The sequence below is a fragment of the Pristiophorus japonicus genome, chromosome 2 (assembly GCF_044704955.1).
Source record: "Pristiophorus japonicus isolate sPriJap1 chromosome 2, sPriJap1.hap1, whole genome shotgun sequence".
NCBI lineage: Eukaryota > Metazoa > Chordata > Chondrichthyes > Pristiophoridae > Pristiophorus > Pristiophorus japonicus.
The window spans coordinates 85,878,014-85,899,282 of NC_091978.1; the positions used below are offsets into that span (position 1 = coordinate 85,878,014).

Genomic DNA, 21,269 nt, shown 5'->3' on the forward strand with positions numbered 1-21,269 from the left:
CTGAATTAAATAAAATTACAACTATGCTACTGGATATTACTAACATTTTACTGAAAATAACAAATACATACTCACTGTATACAACTAGAAATAATAGTGCCGATTTCAACTCAGGGCAGGTAGAGAGTCCACCATGGACTCAGAGTACTCCACAGACTCCTTGGTTTGAGGCTTGGGTCATTTTAATTCCCAGGCCTCATTTAAATTTGATGGATGTGCTGCCTTTCCAATCGCATGCAGAATCCTAGCGTGACTTGTGAGGTCTACTTCAAGTGGGAATGCACCTATTAAAGAGAGATTACATTTCCTGCTTGTATTTTTCATTGAATACGCCTGGAAGACTTTTTGGCAAGACTCATGAGTCACAGGGCTGCACCCCTGCTCTTCTGAAGCTTCCCTGAAGGTGCGAGTGAAAACAGTGAGGGCCAAGGAAGTCGCTCTTCTAAAAAAAGTGATGGCATCTTCAAGGCCAGGATGAAGCAGGCCAGGACAGAGGTGGCTGACCGGGTCTGTGCCACCAGCATTGCTCCCTGGCTTGAATCAGGAAAAGGTTCATAAGAACACAAGAACATAAGAAATAGCAGCAGGAGTAAGCCATTCGGTCCCTCGAGCTTGCACTGTCATTCAAAAAGATCATGGCTGATCTATCTCAACTATATTTTTCTGCACTATCCCCATATCCCTTGATTCCCTTAATGTCCAAAAACATATCGATCTCTGTCTTGAATATACTCAACGACTAAGCCTCCACAGCCCTCTGGGGTAGAGAATTCCAAAGATTCGCCACCCTCTGAAGAAATTTCTCCTCATCGCAGTCTTAAATGGCCGACCCCTTATTCTGAGACTGTGACTCCTGGTTCTGGACTCTCCAGCCAGGGGAAACATCCTCCCTGCATCAAGCCCTGTAAGAATTGTGTGTGTTTCAATGAAATCACCTCTCATTCTTCTAAACTCGAAAGAATATAGGCCTAGTCTACTCAATCTCTCCTCATAGGACAATCCCCCCCATCCCAGGAATCAGTCTGGTAAACCTTTGTTGCATGCCCACTATGGCAAGTATAACCTTCCTTAGGTAAGGAGAACAAAATGATACTCCAGGTGTGGTCTCACCAGAGCCCTATATAACTGCAGTAAGACATCTTGGGTTGGATTTTCGGTCTTCTACTGCCCCTGTTAGCATCCCGGAGGGGCAGCAATGGCGGCATTAAGCACCTCCGGGCGGGCAGCCAGCTTCCAGTGCTCCGCAGGGACATTTGATGTTGGTTTCGAGGTGGCGCGGAGCATTACCGTCCGGAATTGGCGAACCAGTGTGCAACGCCCCTGGTTGTGACACCGGCTCGATATTTGGATTGCGTCAGACCCTTGGCGCTCTGTAGAGCGCCCTGGTGGAAACGCCTGTGGAAGCTGGCGTCCCAAGCTGTAGCGGGCGCAGTGAGGTAAGTAATGGCGACCTGAAGTAAGTGTGATTGATTTGTTTTTGTGATTTATGTTGTGGTGGCATGAGTTATTTAGTGGGAATAAGTGAGTGGGCAAACATTTGGCAGATAGAGTATAATGTGGGAAAGTGTGAGGTTATCCACTTTGACTGGAGAAATAAAAAGGCAAATTATTATTTAAATGGAGAGAGATTACAAAATGTTGCAGTACAGAGGGACCTGGGGGTCCTTGTGCATGAAACATAAAAAGTTAGCATGCAGGACATCAGTAATCAGGAAGACAAATGGAATGTTGGCCTTTATTGCAGGGGGGATGGAGTATAAAAGCAGGGAAGTCCTGCTACAACTGTACAGGGTATTGGTGAGACCACACCTGGAGTACTGCATACAGTTTTGGTCTCATTATTTAAGGAGGGATATACTTTCATTGGAGGCAATTCAGAGAAGATTCACTAGGTTGATTCCTGAGATGAGGGGGTTGACTTATGAAGAAAGGTTGAGCAAGTTGGGCCTATACTCATTGGAGTTTAGATGAATGAGAGGTGATCTTACTGAAACATAAGATACTGAGGGGCCTCGACAAGGTAGATGCAGAGAGGATATTTCCACGTCTAGAACTAGGAGGCATAGTTTAAGAATAAGGGGTTGCCTATTTAGAACTGAGATGAGGAGGAATTTCTTCTCTCAGTGGGTCGTAAATCTGTGAAATTTTCTGTCCCAAAGAGCTGTGGAGGCTGGGTCATTGAGTATATTTAAGGTGGAGATAGACAGATTTGTGAACGATAAGGGAGTGAAGGGTTATGGGGAGCGGGCAGGGACGTGGAGCTGAGCCCAAGATCAGATCAACCATGATCTTATTAAATGGTGGAGCAGGCTCGAGGGTCCAAATGGCCTCCTATTTCTTATGTTCATATGTTCTTATGTAAGTTGTTGGATTTCGTGCCCTTTATCTTTAATCATCTAGCCTAGAAATAAAAACAACGACAGTAGTCCCCACACTGATCCTTGCGGAACACCACTACTCATCTTCTGCCACTGTGAATAGCTACCTTCTGCTACTTGTCCTCCGGTCAAAGAGTTACATAATACAGGCAGGTGAGAAATAAAATAGCAGAAAATGTATGAGCAATGCTATGGGAGAGTGTAGTATGGGGTAGTTTTATTACGAATAAGAGATGTGGGGATTGTATTTCAAGGTCAGAACACATTTTGCAATTCAGATGGCTGATCATTCAACAATTCAATGTTTTACTGTCGTCGACCAAACTTTTGGTCATCTGCCCTAATTTCTCCTTATGTGGCCTGGGGTCAAATCTTTTTTGTCTCATAATACTCCTATGAAGTGTCTTGGGATGTTTTACTACGTTAAAGGCGCTATATAAATACAAGTTGTTGTTGGTGTTCTAACACTATGTAGCCTACATATTATCTTATTGAAACTTTTTTTCTAAACTGAATGTCTGATTATTATTTTTTTCTGGCAAATTGAAACTACTCCCAAGAGGCATTACTGTATATTCATTGGCCAACATTTAAAGTTGAAGAAATTAATAGAGAGAAATAAAAAGTCCTACTTGTTGGAGATACTGCGTCAAATCAACTGCTTCCTTTTTTTCATGAACAAGGACAGATTTTCTTTCTTCCACTTTTGCAACATCAATTTCCCCACGTCGCACTTCCCGTACTCCCAGAGGTCGCTTTCTAACACATACATAGATTTTCTCAATCTCAGTCCATGTCTGTTCTTTTCCAGGGTTCATATGCCTAGGAATAAAAATGTACAGAATAAATAACAATGCTAGGAACTAAAGAATCCACTAACTACATTACAACAGTGACTTCACTTTAAAAAGTATGTAATTGGCTGTAAAGCACTTTGGGACATTCCGAGGTCATGAAAGGCACTCTATAAATCCACGATCTTTATTTCTTTTGTTCTAACTTCTCCTTAAAAATGATGCACCATGTAGGAAAAGGCCGGCCACCACCTTCTCAGGGCAAGTATGGATGGATAATAAATGCACCCACAAAATGTCACCAAACAAGCAAGTAGATTAGTAAGCGCTAGAATCATTTCCTCTCACATATGTATTTATAGCTTTGAATGTCGGAGTGGCCCATCAGTCCTGACGAAGTAGAATACTCCATCAGCGATAAGGAGGCCAGGACCAAAGAAATTCCCAGCATGGAATTCCCTCCACGTGGCTCTACCTGCTCTGATATCAAGGGCAACGTTTGGGTGAATGGAAATTCTGCCCCAGCCAGGCTCCAGTGCGTATCTGGATCCCAGCTGATTTCCTGCCCCCTCTGCTGCACTCCCAGCGGACTTACCAGAAGTGTACTGTCTGATCCATGGACTTTCGGAACGAATATCTTTTTGGAGCTCCCATTTCGCTACAATAATCTCTAACCTAACTGATGTTCCCATTAGTAATCCTTTAAAAAAGAAAATCAGAAAAAAAAAAAATAATTGTCCTTTTTACACCGAACTGGGACCTAGGAACCTCTAGTCTGCATAGTTTATTACCACACCAGAAGGTGCATTACCCACAATATCATTAGGTTTAGAGTAGTTATGGAAAAGGACAAGGAACAATCAAACATGAAAATGCTCAACTCATAGGACGAGGGCTCATTTCAGTGTGTTGAAAAAGGATCTGGCCCAGGTGGATTGAAATCTAAGGTTGCCAGGTAAAACAGTAAGTGAGCAATGATACGCTTTAAAAGAGGAAATAGTTTAGTTACAGACTAGACACATTGCCATGAGGGGGAAAGGAAGGCCATCCAAAGCTAGAGCTCTTGCTTCCAATTACAACCCTTCCCTCACCTTCACATGGTCCATCTCCGACTCTTCCCTTCCCTTCTTCGACTTCTCTGTCTCCATTCCTGGGGACAGGCTATCAGCTATTAGCCCACTGACTCCCACAGCTACCTCGACTACATTTCCTCCCATCCTGCTTCCTGTAAGAACTCCATTCCATTCTCCCAGTTTCTCTGTCTCCGTTGCATCTGGTCTGCCGATGCCACCTTCCATACTAGTGCTTCTAATATGTCTTCCTCAACCGAGGATTCCACTCTACCGTAGTTGACATGGCCCTCGACCGTGTCCATTCCATTTCCCGCACTTTTGCTCTCACCCCTTCCCCTCCCTCCCAGAACCATAATATGGTTCCCCGTGTCCTCACCTTTCACCCCACCAGCCTCCGCATTCAACGGATCATCCTCCGCCATTTCCTTCACCACCAAACACATTGTACCCTCCCCTCCCAGCATTCCAAAGGGGTCCTGGTCCAGTCTTCAATATCCGCCAATATTCCCTCCCCTATCCACACAGCACCTTCCCGTACAAACGCAGGAGATGTAACACCTGCCCTTTCACCTCCTCCCTTCCCACCGTCCAGGATCCCAAACACTCCTTCCAGGTGAAACAGTGATTTACTTTTACTTCTTGCAATGTAATATACTGCATTCACTGCACTCAATGCGGACTCCTCTACACTGGGGAGACCAAACACAGATTGGTGACAATTTTTTGTGGAACACCTCCATTCAGTCAACACGCGTGAGTCCGAGCTTCCGGTCGCCTGTCACTTTAATTCTCCATTCCACTCCCACTCTGACCTCGGCCTCTTACACTGTTCCAAAGAAGCTCAACACAAGCTCGAGGAACAGCACCTCATCTTTCGATTAGTTGCTTTTCAGCCTTCTGGAACAAACATCAAGTTCAACAATTTCAGACCATAATCTCTGCCCCTGTTTTTTCAGATGGTAGCCATTAATGATTCAGCTATATACATTTACACTCTTCCAGACCCATCTTTTGTTTCTTTACTTGTCCAATTACCATCTTTGTACAATCATACCTTTTGTCATCTAATCACTTCTGCCTTTCACCGTATCACAGACCTTCCCTTTTGTTCTTTTCTCCACTTCCCCCTTTCCCTGCCCCTGCACTTGCTTAAAATCTGTTACATCTCTAACTTTTTCCAGTTCTGACAAAAGCTCATTGAAGGTTCACCAGATTGATTCCTGGGATGGCAGGACTGACATATGAGGAGAGACTGGATCAACTGGGCTTGTATCCACTGAAGTTTAGAAGAATGAGAGGGGTCTCATAGAAACATATAAAATTCTGACAGGATTAGACAGGTTAGAGGCAGGAAGAATGTTCCCATTGCTGGGGAGATCCAGAACCAGAGGTCAAAGTCTAAGGATAAAGGGTAAGCCATTTAGGACCATGAGGAGAAACTTCTTCACTCAGTGAGTGGTTAACCTGTGGAATTCTCTACCGCAGAAAGTTGTTGAGGCCAGTTCGTTAGATATATTCAAAAGGGATTTAGATATGGCCCTTACGGCCAAAGGGATCAAGGTGTATGGAGAGAAAGCAGGAAAGGGGTACTGAGGTTGAATGATCAGCCATGATCTTATTGAATGGCGGTGCAGGCTCGAAGGGCCGAAGAACCTGCTCCTGCACCTAATTTTTATGTTTCCATGACCTGAAACGTTAACTCTGTTTCTCTCTCCACAGATGCTGCCTCACTTGCTGAGTATTTCCAGCATTTTATGTTTTTATTTCAAAGCTAGAGCTCAATGGATTATTAAAGAACAAGGGCACGAAATTTAACAACTTACATAAGAACATAAGAAATAGGAGCAGGAATAGGCCATCTGGTTCCTCGAGCCTGCTCAGCCATTTAATAAGATCATGGCTGATCTGATCATGGACTCAGCTCCACTTGCCTGCCCGCTCCCCATAACCTTTTATTCTCTTATCGCTCAAAAATGTGTCCATCTCCGCCTTAAAAAATTCACTGACCCAGCTTCCACAGCTCTCTGAGGCAGAGAATTCCAGAGAAGAAATTCCTCCTCATCTCAGTTTTAAATGGGCGGCCCCTTATTCTGAGACTATGTCCCCTAGTTTCAGTTTCCCCTATGAGTGGAAATATCCTCTCTGCATCCACATTGTCTAGCCCCCTCATTGTCTTATGTGTTTTGATAAGATCACCTCCCATTCTTCTGAACTCCAATGAAGATAGGCCCAATCTACTCAACTTATCTTCATAAGTCAACCCCCTCAACTCCGGAATCAACCTAGTGAACCTTCTCTGAACAGCCTCCAATGCAAGTATATCCCGCCTTAGAGTAGGCATCAACGATGAGATCCAACACCGCCTCCAGTGCGTCAGTGCAGCCTTCAGCCGCCTGAGGAAAAGTGTGTTTGAAGACCAGGGCCTCAAAACTGCCACCAAGCTCATGGTCTACAGGGCTGTAGTAATACCCGCCCTCCTGTATGGCTCAGAGACATGGTCCATGTACAGTAGACACCTCAAGTCGCTGGAAAAGTATCACCAACGATCTCTCCGCAAGTTCCTATAAATCCCCTGGGAGGACAGACGCACCAACATCAGCGTCCTTGTCCAGGCTAATATCCCCAGCATTGAAGCACTGACGACACGCGATCAGCTCCGCTGGGCAGGCCACTTAGTTTGCATGCCTGACACAAGACACCCAAAGCAAGTTGCTCTACTCGGAGCTTCTTCATGGCGAACGAGCCAAAGGTGGGCAGCGGAAACGTTATAAGGACACCCTCAAAGCCTTCCTGATAAAGTGTAACATCCCCACTGACACCTAGGAGTCCCTGGCCAAAGACCGCCCTCAGTGGAGGAAGTGCATCCGGGAGGGCGCTGAGCACCTCGAGTCTCAACGCAAAGAGCATGCAGAAATCAAGCGCAGGCAGCGGAAAGAACATGTGGCAAACCAGTCCCACCCACCCCTTACCTCAACGACTATCTGTCCCACCTGTGACAGAGTCTGTGGCTCTCGTATTGGACTGTTCAGCCACCAAAGAACTCATTTCAGGAGTGGAAGCAAGTCTTCCTCGATTCCGAGGGACTGCCTATGATGATGATGATCCTGCCATAAATACGGAGACCAAAACTGTATGCAGTACTCCTTACCAATACCCTGTACAGTTGTAGCAGGACTACTCTGCTTTTATGTATTCTATCCCCCTTGCAATAAAGGCAAACATTCCATTTATCTTCCTGATTACTTGCTGTACCTGCATACTCACTGTTTGTGTTTCATGCACAAGCAACCCCAGGTCCCTCTGTACTGCAGCACTTTGCAATTTTTCTCTATTTAAATTATAATTTGCTTTTCTATTTTTTCTACCAAAGTGGATAACTCACATTTCCCCACATTATACTCCATCTGCCAAATTTTTGCCCACTCACTTAGCCTATCTATATCCCTTTGCAGATTTTTTTGTACTCTCCTCACAATTTGCTTTCCCACCCATCTATGTATCAGCAGCAAACTTGGCTACATTACACTCGGTCCCTTCATCCAAGTCATTAATATAGATTGTAAATAGTTGAGGCCCCAGCACCGATCCCTGTGGCACCCCACTAGTTACTGTTTGCCAACCGAAAAATTACCCATTTATCCCAACTCTCTGTTAGTTAGCCAATCCTCTATCCATGCTAATATATTACCCCAAATCCTGTGAAATTTTATCTTGTGCAGTAACCTTTTATGTGGCACCTTATCGAATGCTTTTTTGAAATCCAAATACACCCGATTCACTGTTTCCCCTTATCCATCCCACTCGTTATATCCTCAAAGAACTCCAGCAAATTTGTTAAACATGATTTCCCTTTCAGAATTCCATGCTGACTCTGTTTAATCGAATTATGCTTTTCCAAAATGTCCCGCTACTGCTTACTTAATAATGGACTCCAGCATTTTCACAATCACAGATATTAGGCTAACTGGTCTATAGTTTCCTGCTTTTTGTCTGCTTCCTTTTTTAAATAGGGGCATTACATTTGTGGTTTTCCAATCTGCTGGGACCACCCCAGAATCCAGGGAATTTTGGTAGATCACGACCAATGCATCCATTATCTCTGCAGCCACTTCTTTTAAGACCCTGGGATGTAAGCCATCAAGTCCGGAGACTTGTCCGCCTTTAGTCCCATTATTTTACCGAGTCCTACTTCTTTAATGTTAGTGATTGTATTAAGGTCCTCCCCTCTCTACAGTCCCTTGATTATCCACTATTGGGATGTTCTTAGTGTCTTCTACCGTGAAGACCGATACAAAATATTTGTTCAACGTCTCTGCTATTTCCCTGTTCTCCATTATTAATTCTCCAGTCTCATCCTCTAAGGGACCAACATTTACTTTAGCCACTCTTTTCTTTATGTACCTGTAGAAACTCTTACGATCTGTTTTTAATATTTCGTGCTAGTTTACTTTCATAATCTATCTTCCCTCTTTTTATCATTTTTTTTAGTTGTTCTTTGCTAGCTTTTAAAAGTTTCCCAATCCTCTGGCCTCCCACTAGTCTTAGCCACATTGTATGCCCTTGTTTTCAATTTGATACCATCCCTTATTTCCTTAGTTAGCAACGGATGGTTATCCCTTCTCTTATTGTCTTTCCTTCTCATTGGGATATATTTTTGTTGAGAGTTATGAAATAGCTCCTTAAATGTCTGCCACTGCTCATCAACCATCCCTTACTTTAATCTATTTTCCCAGTCCATTTTAGCCAACTCTGCCCTCATACCTTTGTAGTTTCCTTTATTTCAGTTTAGGACACTGGTTTGAGATCCAACTTCCTCACCCTCCAACTGAATTTGAAATTCAACCATATTATGGTCACTCATTCCCAGAGGATTCTTTACTAGGAAATTGTTTATTAATCCTGTCTCATTACACAGTACCAGATTTAAGATAGCCTGCTCACTGGTTGGTTCTGCAATGTACTGTACAAGGAAACTATCCCGGATACACTCTATGAACTCTTCCTCAAGGCTACCCTGGCCAATTTACATTGTCCAATCAATATGAAGGTTAAAATTACCCATGATTGTTGCCGTTCCTTTTTTATAAGCCTCCATTATTTCTTGATTTATACTCCGTCCAATAGTGTAGCTACTGTTAAGGGGCCTATAGACTACGCCCACCTGTGACGTTTTCACCTTATTATTCCTTATCGCCACCCAAACTGATTCAACATCTTGATCTTCTGAGCCAATATCGTTTCTCACTAATACACTGATCTCATCCTTTATTAACAGTGTTATCCCACCTCCTTTTCCTTTCTGTCTGTCCTTCCCGCCCACAAATACAAGTTTCGTAAAAAAAAACACATTTACCGCCCAGCGGTAAATTAATCGGTCATTACCTCCGGACGGTATTCGATACAGTCCACCCATATATTACCGTCCAAATATTGTCCAAAATGGAAGTGTTGTCATTTAGATCCGTTCACCACTGAACCTTAATACCATCCAGAAAAAGCAGGTCTTACTGGATCTTAAGTGGATCTTAAGTGGACACAGAGCTGACAGGTATAATTGTTTCACAGGAGTGTTGTATGTTTGATATTATACAGATCTTTATAGTTCTCCAGGTTGATGTATTTTTAAATGGATTCGTTTTCTAGTATTAGCCAATAATGCATTTTGAAAGTAATATAACCACCAAGTCTCGAAATTAGGTGTGTTCACTAGAGTGATCTTATTTTATAAATGGTCTAATGAAGCCTTATTTACTCCTTTTTTTTTTTTAAAATGAACTATAATAAAAAATGTATTTGTCTCCCTCCCCCCCCTCTCCCCACAGCGATCTCTTCCCCCCCATCCCCACCACAGCGATCTCTCTCTCCCCAACAGCAATCCCTCTCTCCCCACCTTCCCCCTCCACAGCGATCTCTCTCTCCACCCCCCCGCCCCCCGCCCCCCCACAGCAATCTCTCTTCCCACCCCCACCCCACAGCGATCTCTCTCTCTCTCTCCACCCCCCCCCACCATAGCGATCTCTCTGGCCCCCCACCTCACAGCGATCTCTCTCTCCTTACCGCGCCCCCCTCAGCGATCTCGTCTCCCCTCCCCCCCCCCCCCCCCTCATTGAATGTATTCAAATCACAGCTAGATAGATTTTTAACCAATAAGGGAAGTAAGGGTTACGGGGAGCGGGCAGGTAAGTGGAGCCGAGTCCACGGCCAGATCAGCCATGATCTTATTGAATGGCGGAGCAGGCTCGAGGGGCTAGATGGCCTACTCCTGTTCCTAATTCTTATGTTCTTATGTGTTTGACTAACTTGATTGAATTCTTTGATGAAGTAATGGGAGAGGGTGGATGAAGGCAATGTGGTCGATCTGGTGTATATGGATTTTCAAAAGGCATTTGATAAAGTACCACATAATAGACTTGATAGCAAAATTAAAGCTCATGGGCTTAAAGAGGCATTGGCAGCATGGATACAATAGTGATTAAGAGGCAGAAAGCAGAGAGTAGTGGTATATTGTTGTTTTTCAGACTGGAAGGAAGTATACAGTGGTGTCCCCCAGGATCGGTATTAGAACCACTGCTTTTTTTTTTAATATAACGTAGACTTGGGTATAAAGGCATAATTTCAAAGTTTGCAGAAGATACAAAACTCAGAAATGTAGTAAATAGTGAGGAGGATGGTAACTGACTTCAGGAAGACATAGGCAGACTGGTGAAATAGGCAGACACGTGGCAGATGCAATTTAACACAGAGAAGTGTGATATTATGCATTTTGGAAGGAAGAATGAGGAAAGGCAATATAAAGTAAATGTTACAATTTTAAAGGGGCTGCGCAGGAACAGAGACCTGCGAATGTACATACACAAATCTTTGAAGGTAGCAGGACAAGTTGAAGAGACTGTTAAAAAGCATATGGGATCCTTGGCTTTATAATCAGAAGCATTTAATACAAAAGAAAGTCAGGAGGTCCTGTGAGTTCGGCGAGTCGGGAGTTTGGCAAGTCGGGAGGTCCGGTGAGTTTGGGAGGCCTGGAGGTCCGAGTGTTCGGGAAGTCACGAGTCCGAGGAGTAGGAGGCCCCGGAGGTCGGCGAGGAGTTCACTTCTGGCGAGGAGCTCACAGCCCTCAGCCGGGCAGGTAAGAACATAAGAAATAGGAACAAGAGTAGGCCTTACGACCCCTCAAGCCTGCTGATCTGATCATGGACTCAGCTCCACTTCCCCGCCTGCTTCCCATAAGCCCTTATCCCCTTATCGTTTAAGAAACTTTCTATTTCCGTCTTAAATTTATTCAATGTTCCAGCTTCCACAGCTCTCTAAGGCAGCGAATTCCACAGATTTACAACCCTCAGAAGAAATTTCTCCTCATCTCTCTTTTAAATGGGCGGCCCCTTATTGTAAGATAATGCCCTTGAGTTCCAGTCTCCCCCATCAGTGGAAACATCCTCTCTGCATCCACCTTGTCAAGCCCCCTCATAATCTTACATGTTTCGATAAGATCACCTCTCATTCTTCTGAATTCCAATGAGTAGAGGCCCAACTTACTCAACCTTTCCTCATGTCAACCTCCTCATCCCCGGAATCAACCAAATGAACCTTTTCTGAACTGCCTGCAAAGCAAGTATATCCTTTTGTAAATATGGAAGCCAAAACTGCACGCAGTATTCCAGGTGTGGCCTCACCAATACCTTAAAAAGCTGTAGCAAGACTTCCCTGCTTTTATACTCCATCCCCTTTGCAATAAAGGCCAAGATACCATTGGCCTTCCTGATCACTTGCTGTACCTGCATACTATCCTTTTGTGTTTCATGCACAAGTACCCCCAGGTCCCGCTGTACTGCGGCACTTTGCAATCTTTCTCCATTTAAATAATAACTTGCTCTTTGATTTTTTTCTGCCAAAGTGCATGACCTCACACTTTCTAACATTATACTCCATCTGCCAAATTTTTGCCCACTCACTTAGCCTGTCTATGTCCTTTTGCAGATTTTTTTTGTGTCCTCCTTACACATTGCTTTTCCTCCCATCTTTGTATCGTCAGCAAACTTGACTACGTTACACTCGGTCCTTTCTTCCAAGTCGTTAATATAGATTGTAAATAGTTGGGGTCCCAGCACTAATCCCTGCGTCACCCCACTAGTTACGGATTGCCAACCCGAGAATGAACCATTTATCCCGGCTCTCTATTTTCTGTTAGTTATCCAATCATCTATCCATGCTAATATATTACCCCCAGCCCCGTGAACTTTTATCTTGTGCAGTAACCTTTTATGTGGCACCATGTCAAATGCTTTCAGTAAGTGATTGGCAAGTATCTCTCTTTCTCTTTTTAATCAGCTAAGTTTAAATAAAGGGATGGCAGGGGAGCTCAGTCCTATGGAGTGCACATCCCGCTGCACGTGGAAAGTCCTGGATGGCTCACGCGGCTGAGACAAGTGTGTGTAGGAGGTGTCACCAGCTTCAGCTACTTGAGCTCCATGGAAGGCTGAGCCCCGCAGCCCCCCCACCCCCTGCCACCCCCCTCCCTCGACTCCATCGTGCTTTCCAACCGATATTCTCTTTTCAGTACTGGTGAAGGCGAGCCAGAGTCAAGTCTAAAGCACCACGGGTGGTTCAGCTGCACGGGGGGGAGGGACAAAGAATGAGAGAGCTGGAGTGGTAGGTGATTCAATAGTTCGGGGAACAAAGAGACGTTTCTGCTGCCATAGACGTGACTCGAGGATGGGATGGTGCCTCACTGGTGCCAGGGTCAAGGATGTCACAGAGTAGACGCGGGGCATTCTGTGGGGGGGGCGGAAGGAAAGAGGGTAAACAGCTAGAGGTCATGGTCCATATCGGGACTAACGCCATAGGTAGAAAGAGGGATGAGGTCCTGCAGGCAGAATTTATGGAGCTAGGAGAAAAATTAAATGGTAGGACCTCAAAGGTAGTAATCTCTGGGTTACTACTGGTGCCACATGCTAATGAGTATAAGAATAGGATAGAGAGGATGAATGTGTGGCTGGAGAGTTGGTGTGTGAGGGAGGGCTTTACATTTCTGAGGCATTGGGACCGCTTCTGGGGGAGATGGGACCTGTGCAAACTGGACGGGTTGCACCTCAACAGCGCCGGGACCAATATCCTCGCGGGGAGTTTTGCTAGTGCTGTTGGGGAGAGTTTAAACTAGCTTGGCAGGGGAATGGGAACCTGAGAATGAATTCAATAGGGAAGGAAGTAAAGCTGAAATTGGACAGCAAGAATTTAGAAAGTGAATCTGTAAGACAGAGGAATCAAGGGTTAATAAGTAGTAATCAATGAGGTCTTCCTGTGCTAAATGGTATATTGACTGCGCAGATAGCTGTTAACGGATATGATGTAATTGGGATTACGGAAACATGGCTCCAGGGTAACCAAGGCTGGGATCTCAACATCCAGGGGTATTCAATATTCAGGAAGGATAGGCAGAAAGGAAAAGGAGTTGGAGTAGCATTGCTGGTTAAAGAGGAAATTAACACAATAGTAATGAAGGACATTAGCTTGGATGATGTGGAATCTGTATAGGTGGAGCTGCAAAACATCAAAGGGCAGAAAACGTTGTGAACTGACCACCAAACAGTAGTAGGGAGGTTGGGGATGGCATCAAACAGGAAATTAGGGACTCATGCAATAAGGGTGCAGCAGTTATCATGGGTGACTTTAATTTACATATTGATTGGGCTAACCAAACTGGTAGCAATACTGTGGAGGAGGATTTCCTGGGAGTGTATAAGGGATGGTTTGAGACCAATATGTCGAGGAACCAATTAGAGAGCAGGCCATCCTAGACTGGGTCTTGTGTAACGAGATAGGATTAATTGGCAATCTGGTCGTGCGGGGCCTCTTGGGGAAGAGTGACCATAATATGGTAGAATTCTTCATGAAGGTGGAGATTGACACAGTTAATTCAGAGACTAGGGTCCTGAACTTAAAGAAAGGAAACTTCAACGGTACGAGACGTGAATTGGCTAGAATAGACTGGAGAATGATACTAAAAGGGTTGACAGTGGATAGGCAATGGCAGACATTTAAATATCACATGGATGAACTACAAAAATTGTACATCCCTGTGTGGCGTAAGAATAAAAAAAGGGAAGGTGGCTCAACCGTGGCTAACAAGGGAAATTAGGGAAAGTGTAAAATCCAAGAAAGAGACATATAAATTGGCCAGAAAAAGCAGCAAACCTGAGGACTGGGAGAAATTTAGATTCAGCAGAGGAGGACTGAGGGTTTAATTAGGAGGGGGAAAATAGAGTATGAGAGTAAGCTTGCAGGGAACATAAATACTGACTGCAAAAGCAAAAGATTAGTGAAGACTAGTGTCGGACAGAATCAGGTGAATTCATAATGGGGAACAAGGAAATGGCAGAACAATTGAACAAATACTTTGGTTCTGTCTTCACATAAGAAAGACACGAATAACCTCCCGAAAATACTAGAGGACTGAGGGTCTAGCGATAAGGGGGAACGGAGTGAAATCCTTATTAGTCAGGAAATGGTATTCGTGAAATTGAAGGGTCTGAAGGCGGATAAATCCTCAGGGCCTGATAGTCTGCATCCCAGAGTACTTAAGGAAGTGGCCCTAGAAATAGTGATGCATTGGTGGTCATTTTCCAACATTCCATCGACTCTGGTTCAGTTCCTATGGATTGGAGGGTAGCTAATGTAACCACACTTTTTTTAAAAAGGAGGGAGAGAGAAAACAGGGAATTATAGACTGGCTAGCCTGACATCAATGGTGGGGAAAATGTTGAAATCAATTATTAAAGATGCAATAGCAGCACATTTGGAAAGCAGTGACAGGATCGGTCCAAGTCAGCATGGATTTATGAAAGGGAATCATGCTCAACAAATATTCTAGAATTTTTTGAGGATGTAACTAGTAGAGTGGATAAGGGAGAACCAGTGGATGTGGTGTATTTGGACTTTCAAAAGGCTTTTGACAAGGTCCCACACAAGAGATTAGTGTGCAAAATTAAGGCACATGGTATTGGGGGTAATGTATTGACGTGGATAGAGAACAGGTTGACAGACAGGAAGCAAAGAGTGGGAATAAACAGGTCCTTTCCAGAATGGCAGGCAGTGACTAGTGAGGTGCCGCAAGGTTCAGTGCTGGGACCCCAGCTATTTACAATATACATTAATGATTTAGACGAAGGAATTGAATGTAATATCTCCAAGTTTGCAGATGACACCAAGCTGGGTGACAGTGCGAACTGCGAGGAGGACGCTAGGAGGCTGCAGGGGAACTTGGACAGGTTAGGTGAATGGGCAAATGCAAGGCAGACACAGTATATTGTGGATAAGAACATAAGAATTATGAACAGGAGTAGGCCATCTAGCCCCTCGAGCCTGCTCCGCCATTCAATTTGATCATGGCTGATCTGGCCGTGGACTCAGCTCCACTTACCCGCCCGCTCCCCATAACCCTTAATTCCCTTATTGGTTAAAAATCTATCTATCCGTGACTTGAATACATTCAATGAGCTAGCCTCAACTGCTTCCTTGGGAAGAGAATTCCATAGATTCACAACCCTCTGGGAGAAGAAATTCCTTCTCAATTCTGTTTTAAATTGGCTCCCCCGTATTTTGAGGCTCTCCCCCCTAGTTCTAGTCTCCTCGACCAGTGGAAACAACCTCTCTGCCTCTATCTTATCTATCCCTTTCATTATTTTAAATGTTTCTATAAGATCACCCCTCATCCTTCTGAACTCCAACGAGTAAAGACCCAGTCTACTCAATCTATCATCATAAGGTAACCCCCTCATCTCCAAAATCAGCCTAGTGAATCGTCTCTGTACCCCCTCCAAAGCTAGTGTATCCTTCCTTAAGTAAGGTGACCAAAACTGCACGCAGTACTCCAGGTGCGGCCTCACCAATACCCTATACAGTTGCAGCAGGACCTCCCTGCTTTTGTATTCCATCCCTCTCGCAATGAAGGCCAACATTCCATTCGTCTTCCTGATTACCTGCTGCACCTGCAAACTAACTTTTTGGGATTCATGCACAAGGATCCTAAAAGAGTTTCATGCACAAGGACCCCCAGATCGGGGGGGGGGTACGGTTTAATGTTTTTTGTTTACTCCCAAAAAGAGTTTCATGCACAAGGACTCCCAGGTCCCTCTGCACCGCAGCATGTTGTAATTTCTCCCCATTCAAATAATATTCCCTTTTACTGTTTTTTTACTGTAAGTGGGTGGTTATCCACTTTGGTGGCAAAAACAGGAAGACAGATTATAATCTGAATGGTGACGGATTAGGAAAAGAGAAGGTGCAATGAGACCTGGGTGTCATGGTACATCAATCATTGAAGATAGGCATGCAGGTACAGCAGGCAGTTAAGAAAGCAAATGACATGCTGGCCTTCATAGCGAGGGGACTTGAGTGTCGGAGCAGGGAGGTCTTGCAGCAGTTGTACAGGGCCTTGGTGAGACCACACCTTGAGTATTGTGTGCAGTTTTGGTCTTCTAATCTAAGGAAGGACATTCTTGCTATTGAGTGTGCAGCGAAGGTTCACCAGACTTATTCCCGGGATGGCAGGACTGACATATGAAGAAAGACTGCATCGACTAGGCTTATATTCACTGGAATTTAGAAGAATGAGAGGGAATCTCATAGAAACATATAAAATTATGACAGGATTGGACTGGTTAGATGCAGGAAGAATGTTCCCGATGTTGGGGAAGTCCAGAACCAGGTGTCACAGTCTAAGGATAAGGGGTTAGCCATTTAGGACCGGGATGAGGAGAAACTTCTTCACCCAGAGAGTGGTGAACCTGTGGAATTCTCTACCACAGAAAGTTGTTGAGGCCAGTTCATTAGATATATTCAAAAGGGAGTTAGATGTGGCCCTTACGGCTAAAGGGATCAAGGGGTATTGAGAGAAAGCAGGAATGGGGTACTAAAGTTGCATGATCAGCAATGATCATACTGAATGGTGGTGCAGGCTCGAAGAGCCGAATGGCCTACTCCTACACCTATTTTCTATGTTTTTATATTTTAAATGGAAGGAGTATAGCGAATAAGGCCTTGGAAATAGCAGATGCATTGATGGTCATTTTCCAACATTCCATGGACTCTGGATCAGTTCCGATGGAGTGGAGGGTAGCCAATGTAATCCCACTTTTTAAAAAAGGAGGAAGAGTGAAAACAGGGAATTATAGACCGGTTAGCCGGACATCGGTAGTGGGTAAAATGATGGAATCAATTATTAAGGATGTCAGAGCAGCGCATTTGGAAAGAGGTGACATGATAGGTCCAAGTCAGCATGGATTTGTGAAAGGGAAATCATGCTTGACAGATCTTGTGGAATCTTTTGAGGATGTTTCCAGTAGAGTGGACAAGGGAGAACCAGTTGATGTGGTATATTTGGACTTTCAGAAGGCTTTCGACAAGGTCCCACACAAGAGATTAATGTGCAAAGTTAAAGCACATGGGATTGGGGGTAGTGTGCTGACGTGGATTGAGAACTGGTTGGCAGACAGGAAGCAAAAAGGAGTAAATAGGTACTTTTAAGAATGGCAGGCAGTGACTAGTGGGATACTGCAAGGTTCTGTGCTGGGGCCCCAGCTGATAACATTGTACATTAATGATTTAGACTAGGGGTTTAAATGTAGTATCTCCAAATTTGCGGATGACACTAAGTTGGGTGGCAGTGTGAGCTGCGAGGAGGATGCTATGAGGCTGCAGAGTGACTTGGATAGGTTAGGTGAGTGGGCAAATGCATGGCAGATGAAGTATAATGTGGATAAATGGGAGGTTATCCACTTTGCTGGTAAAAACAGAGAGACACAGACTATTATCTGAACGGTGACAGATTAGGAAAAGGGGAGGTGCAACGAGACCTGGGTGTCATGGTACATCAGTCATTGAAGGTTGGCATGCAGGTACAGCAGGCGGTTAAGAAAGCAAATGGCATGTTGGCCTTCATAGCGAGGGGATTTGAGTACAAGGGCAGGGAGGTGTTACTACAGTTGTACAGGGCCTTGGTGAGGCCACACCTGGAGTACTGTGTACAGTTTTGGTTTCCTAACTTGAGGAAGGACATTCTTGTTATTACATAGAAACATAGAAAATAGGTGCAGGAGCAGGCCATTCAGCCCTTCTAGCCTGCACCGCCATTCAATGAGTTCATGGCTGAACATGAAACTTCAGTACCCACTTCCTGCTTTCTCGCCATAACCCTTGATCCCCCGAGTAGTAAGGACTTCATCTAACTCCCTTTTGAATATATTTAGTGAATTGGCCTCAACTACTTTCTGTGGTAGAGAATTCCACAGGTTCACCACTCTCTGGGTGAAGTTTCTCCTCATCTCGGTCCTAAATGGCTTACCCCTTATCTTCAGACTGTGACCCCTGGTTCTGGACTTCCCCAACATTGGGAACATTCTTCCTGCATCTAACCTGTCTAAACCCGTCAGAATTTTAAACGTTTCCATGAGGTCCCCTCTCATTCTTCTGAACTCCAGTGAATACAAGCCCAGTTGATCCAGTCTTTCTTGATAGGTCAGTCCCGCCATCCCAGGAATCAGTCTGGTGAATCTTCGCTGCACTCCCTCAATAGCAAGAATGTCCTTCCTCAAGTTAGGAGACCAAAACTGTACACAATACTCCAGGTGTGGCCTCACCAAGGCCCTGTACAACTGTAGCAACACCTCCCTGCCCCTGTATTCAAATCCCCTCGCTATGAAGGCCAACATGCCATTTGCTTTCTTAACCGCCTGCTGTCCCTGCATGCTAACCTTCAATGACTGATGTACCATGACACCCAGGTCTCGTTGCACCTTCCCTTTTCCTAATCTGTCACCATTCAGATAATAGTCTGTCTCTCTGTTTTTACCACCAAAGTGGATAACCTCACATTTATCCACATTATACTTCATCTGCCATGCATTTGCCCACTCACCTAACCTATCCAAGTCACTCTGCAGCCTCATAGCATCCTCCTCGCAGCTCACACTGCCACCCAACTTAGTGTCATCCGCAAATTTGGAGATACTGCATTTAATCCCCTCGTCTAAATCATTAATGTACAATGTAAACAGCTGGGGCCCCAGCACAGAACCTTGCGGCACCCCACTAGTCACTGCCTGCCATTCTGAAAAGTACCCGTTTACTCCTACTCTTTGCTTCCTGTCTGACAACCAGTTCTCAATCCACGTCAGCACACTACCCCCAATCCCATGTGCTTCAACTTTGCACATTAATCTCTTGTGTGGGACCTTGTCGAAAGCCTTCTGAAAGTACAAATATACCACATCAACTGGTTCTCCTTTGTCCACTTTACTGGAAACATCCTCAAAAAATTCCAGAAGATTTGTCAAGCATGATTTCCCTTTCACAAATCCATGCTGACTTGGACCTATCATGTCACCATTTTCCAGATGCACTGCTATGACATCCTTAATAATTGATTCCATCATTTTAACCACTACTGAGGTCAGGCTGACCGGTCTATAATTCCCTGTTTTCTCTCTCCCTCCTTTTTTAAAAAGTGGGGTTACATTGGCTACCCTCCACTCCATAGGAACTGATCCAGAGTCAATGGAATGTTGGAAAATGACTGTCAATGCATCTGCTATTTCCAAGGCCACCTCCTTAAGTACTCTGGGATGCAGTCCATCAGGCCCTGGGGATTTATCGGCCTTCAATCCCATCAATTTCCCCAACACAATTTCCCGACTAATAAAGATTTCCCTCAGTTCCCCCTCCTTACTAGACCCTCTGACCACTTTTATATCCGGAAGGTTGTTAGTGTCCTCCTTAGTGAATACCGAACCAAAGTACTTGTTCAATTGGTCTGCCATTTCTTTGTTCCCCGTTATGACTTCCCCTGATTCTGACTGCAGGGGACCTACGTTTGTCTTTACTAACCTTTTTCTCTTTACATACCTCTAGAAACTTTTGCAATCCGCCTTAATGTTCCCTGCAAGCTTCTTCTCGTACTCCATTTTCCCTGCCCTAATCAAACCCCTTGTCCTCCTCTGCTGAGTTCTAAATTTCTCCCAGTCCCCAGGTTCGCTGCTATTTCTGGCCAATTTGTATGCCACTTCCTTGGCTTTAATACTATCCCTGATTTCCCTAGATAGCCACGGTTGAGCCACCTTCCCTTTTTTATTTTACGCCAGACAGGAATGCACAATTGTTGTAATTCATCCATGCGGTCTCTAAATGTCTGCCATTGCCCATCCACAGTCAACCCCCTAAGTATCATTCGCCAATCTATCCTAGCCAATTCACGCCTCATACCTTCAAAGTTACCCTTCTTTAAGTTCTGGACCATGGTCTCTGAATTTACTGTTTCATTCTCCATCCTAATGCAGAATTCCACCATATTATGGTCACTCTTTGAGGGAGTGCAGCGAAGGTTCACCAGACTGATTCCCGGGATGGCGGGACTGACATATCAAGAAAGACTGGATCAACTGGGCTTGTATTCACTGGAGTTCAGAAGAATGAGAGGGGATCGCATAGAAACGTTTAAAATTCTGACGGGTTTAGACAGGTTAGATGCACTAAGAATGTTCCCAATGTTGGGGAAGTCCAGAACCAGGGGTCACAGTCTAAGGATAAGGGGTAAGCCATTTAGGACCGAGATGAGGAGAAACTTCTTCACCCAGAGAGGGTGAACTGTGGAATTCTCTACCCACAGAAAGTTGTTGAGGTCAATTCACTAAATATATTCAAAAAGGAGTTAGATGTAGTCCTTACTACTAGGGGGATCAAGGGGTATGGCGAGAAAACAGGAATGGGGTACTGAAGTTGCATGTTCAGCCATGAACTCAATGAATGGTGGTGCAGGCTCGAAGGGCCGAATGGCCCACTTCTGCACCTATTTTCTATGTTACTAAGGCAGATGAACTAAGAGCACAGGTAGACACTTGGGAGTATGACATTATAGTCATTACAGAAATATGGCTGAAAGATGGGCAGGTTTTGGTAGCTCAATATTCTGGTTGCAGGATTTTTAAACAAAAGGGGGGGGGGAGAAGAGAAGAGAAAGGGGGGGGGGAGAAGAAGAG

The 21,269-nt window shown here is 44.6% G+C and overlaps 1 protein-coding gene across 1 annotated transcript in view; it reads right to left on the reverse strand.

Moving 5' to 3' along the window:
* Positions 1 to 21,269, reverse strand: part of LOC139239443 (kinesin-like protein KIF24) — a 148,480-nt gene that overhangs the window by 86,734 nt on the left and 40,477 nt on the right. The window contains exon 3 of the mRNA XM_070868192.1: positions 3,011 to 3,200. Within this exon, the coding sequence (XP_070724293.1) occupies positions 3,011 to 3,200 (190 nt within the window). The remainder of the gene's footprint in view (positions 1 to 3,010; positions 3,201 to 21,269) is intronic.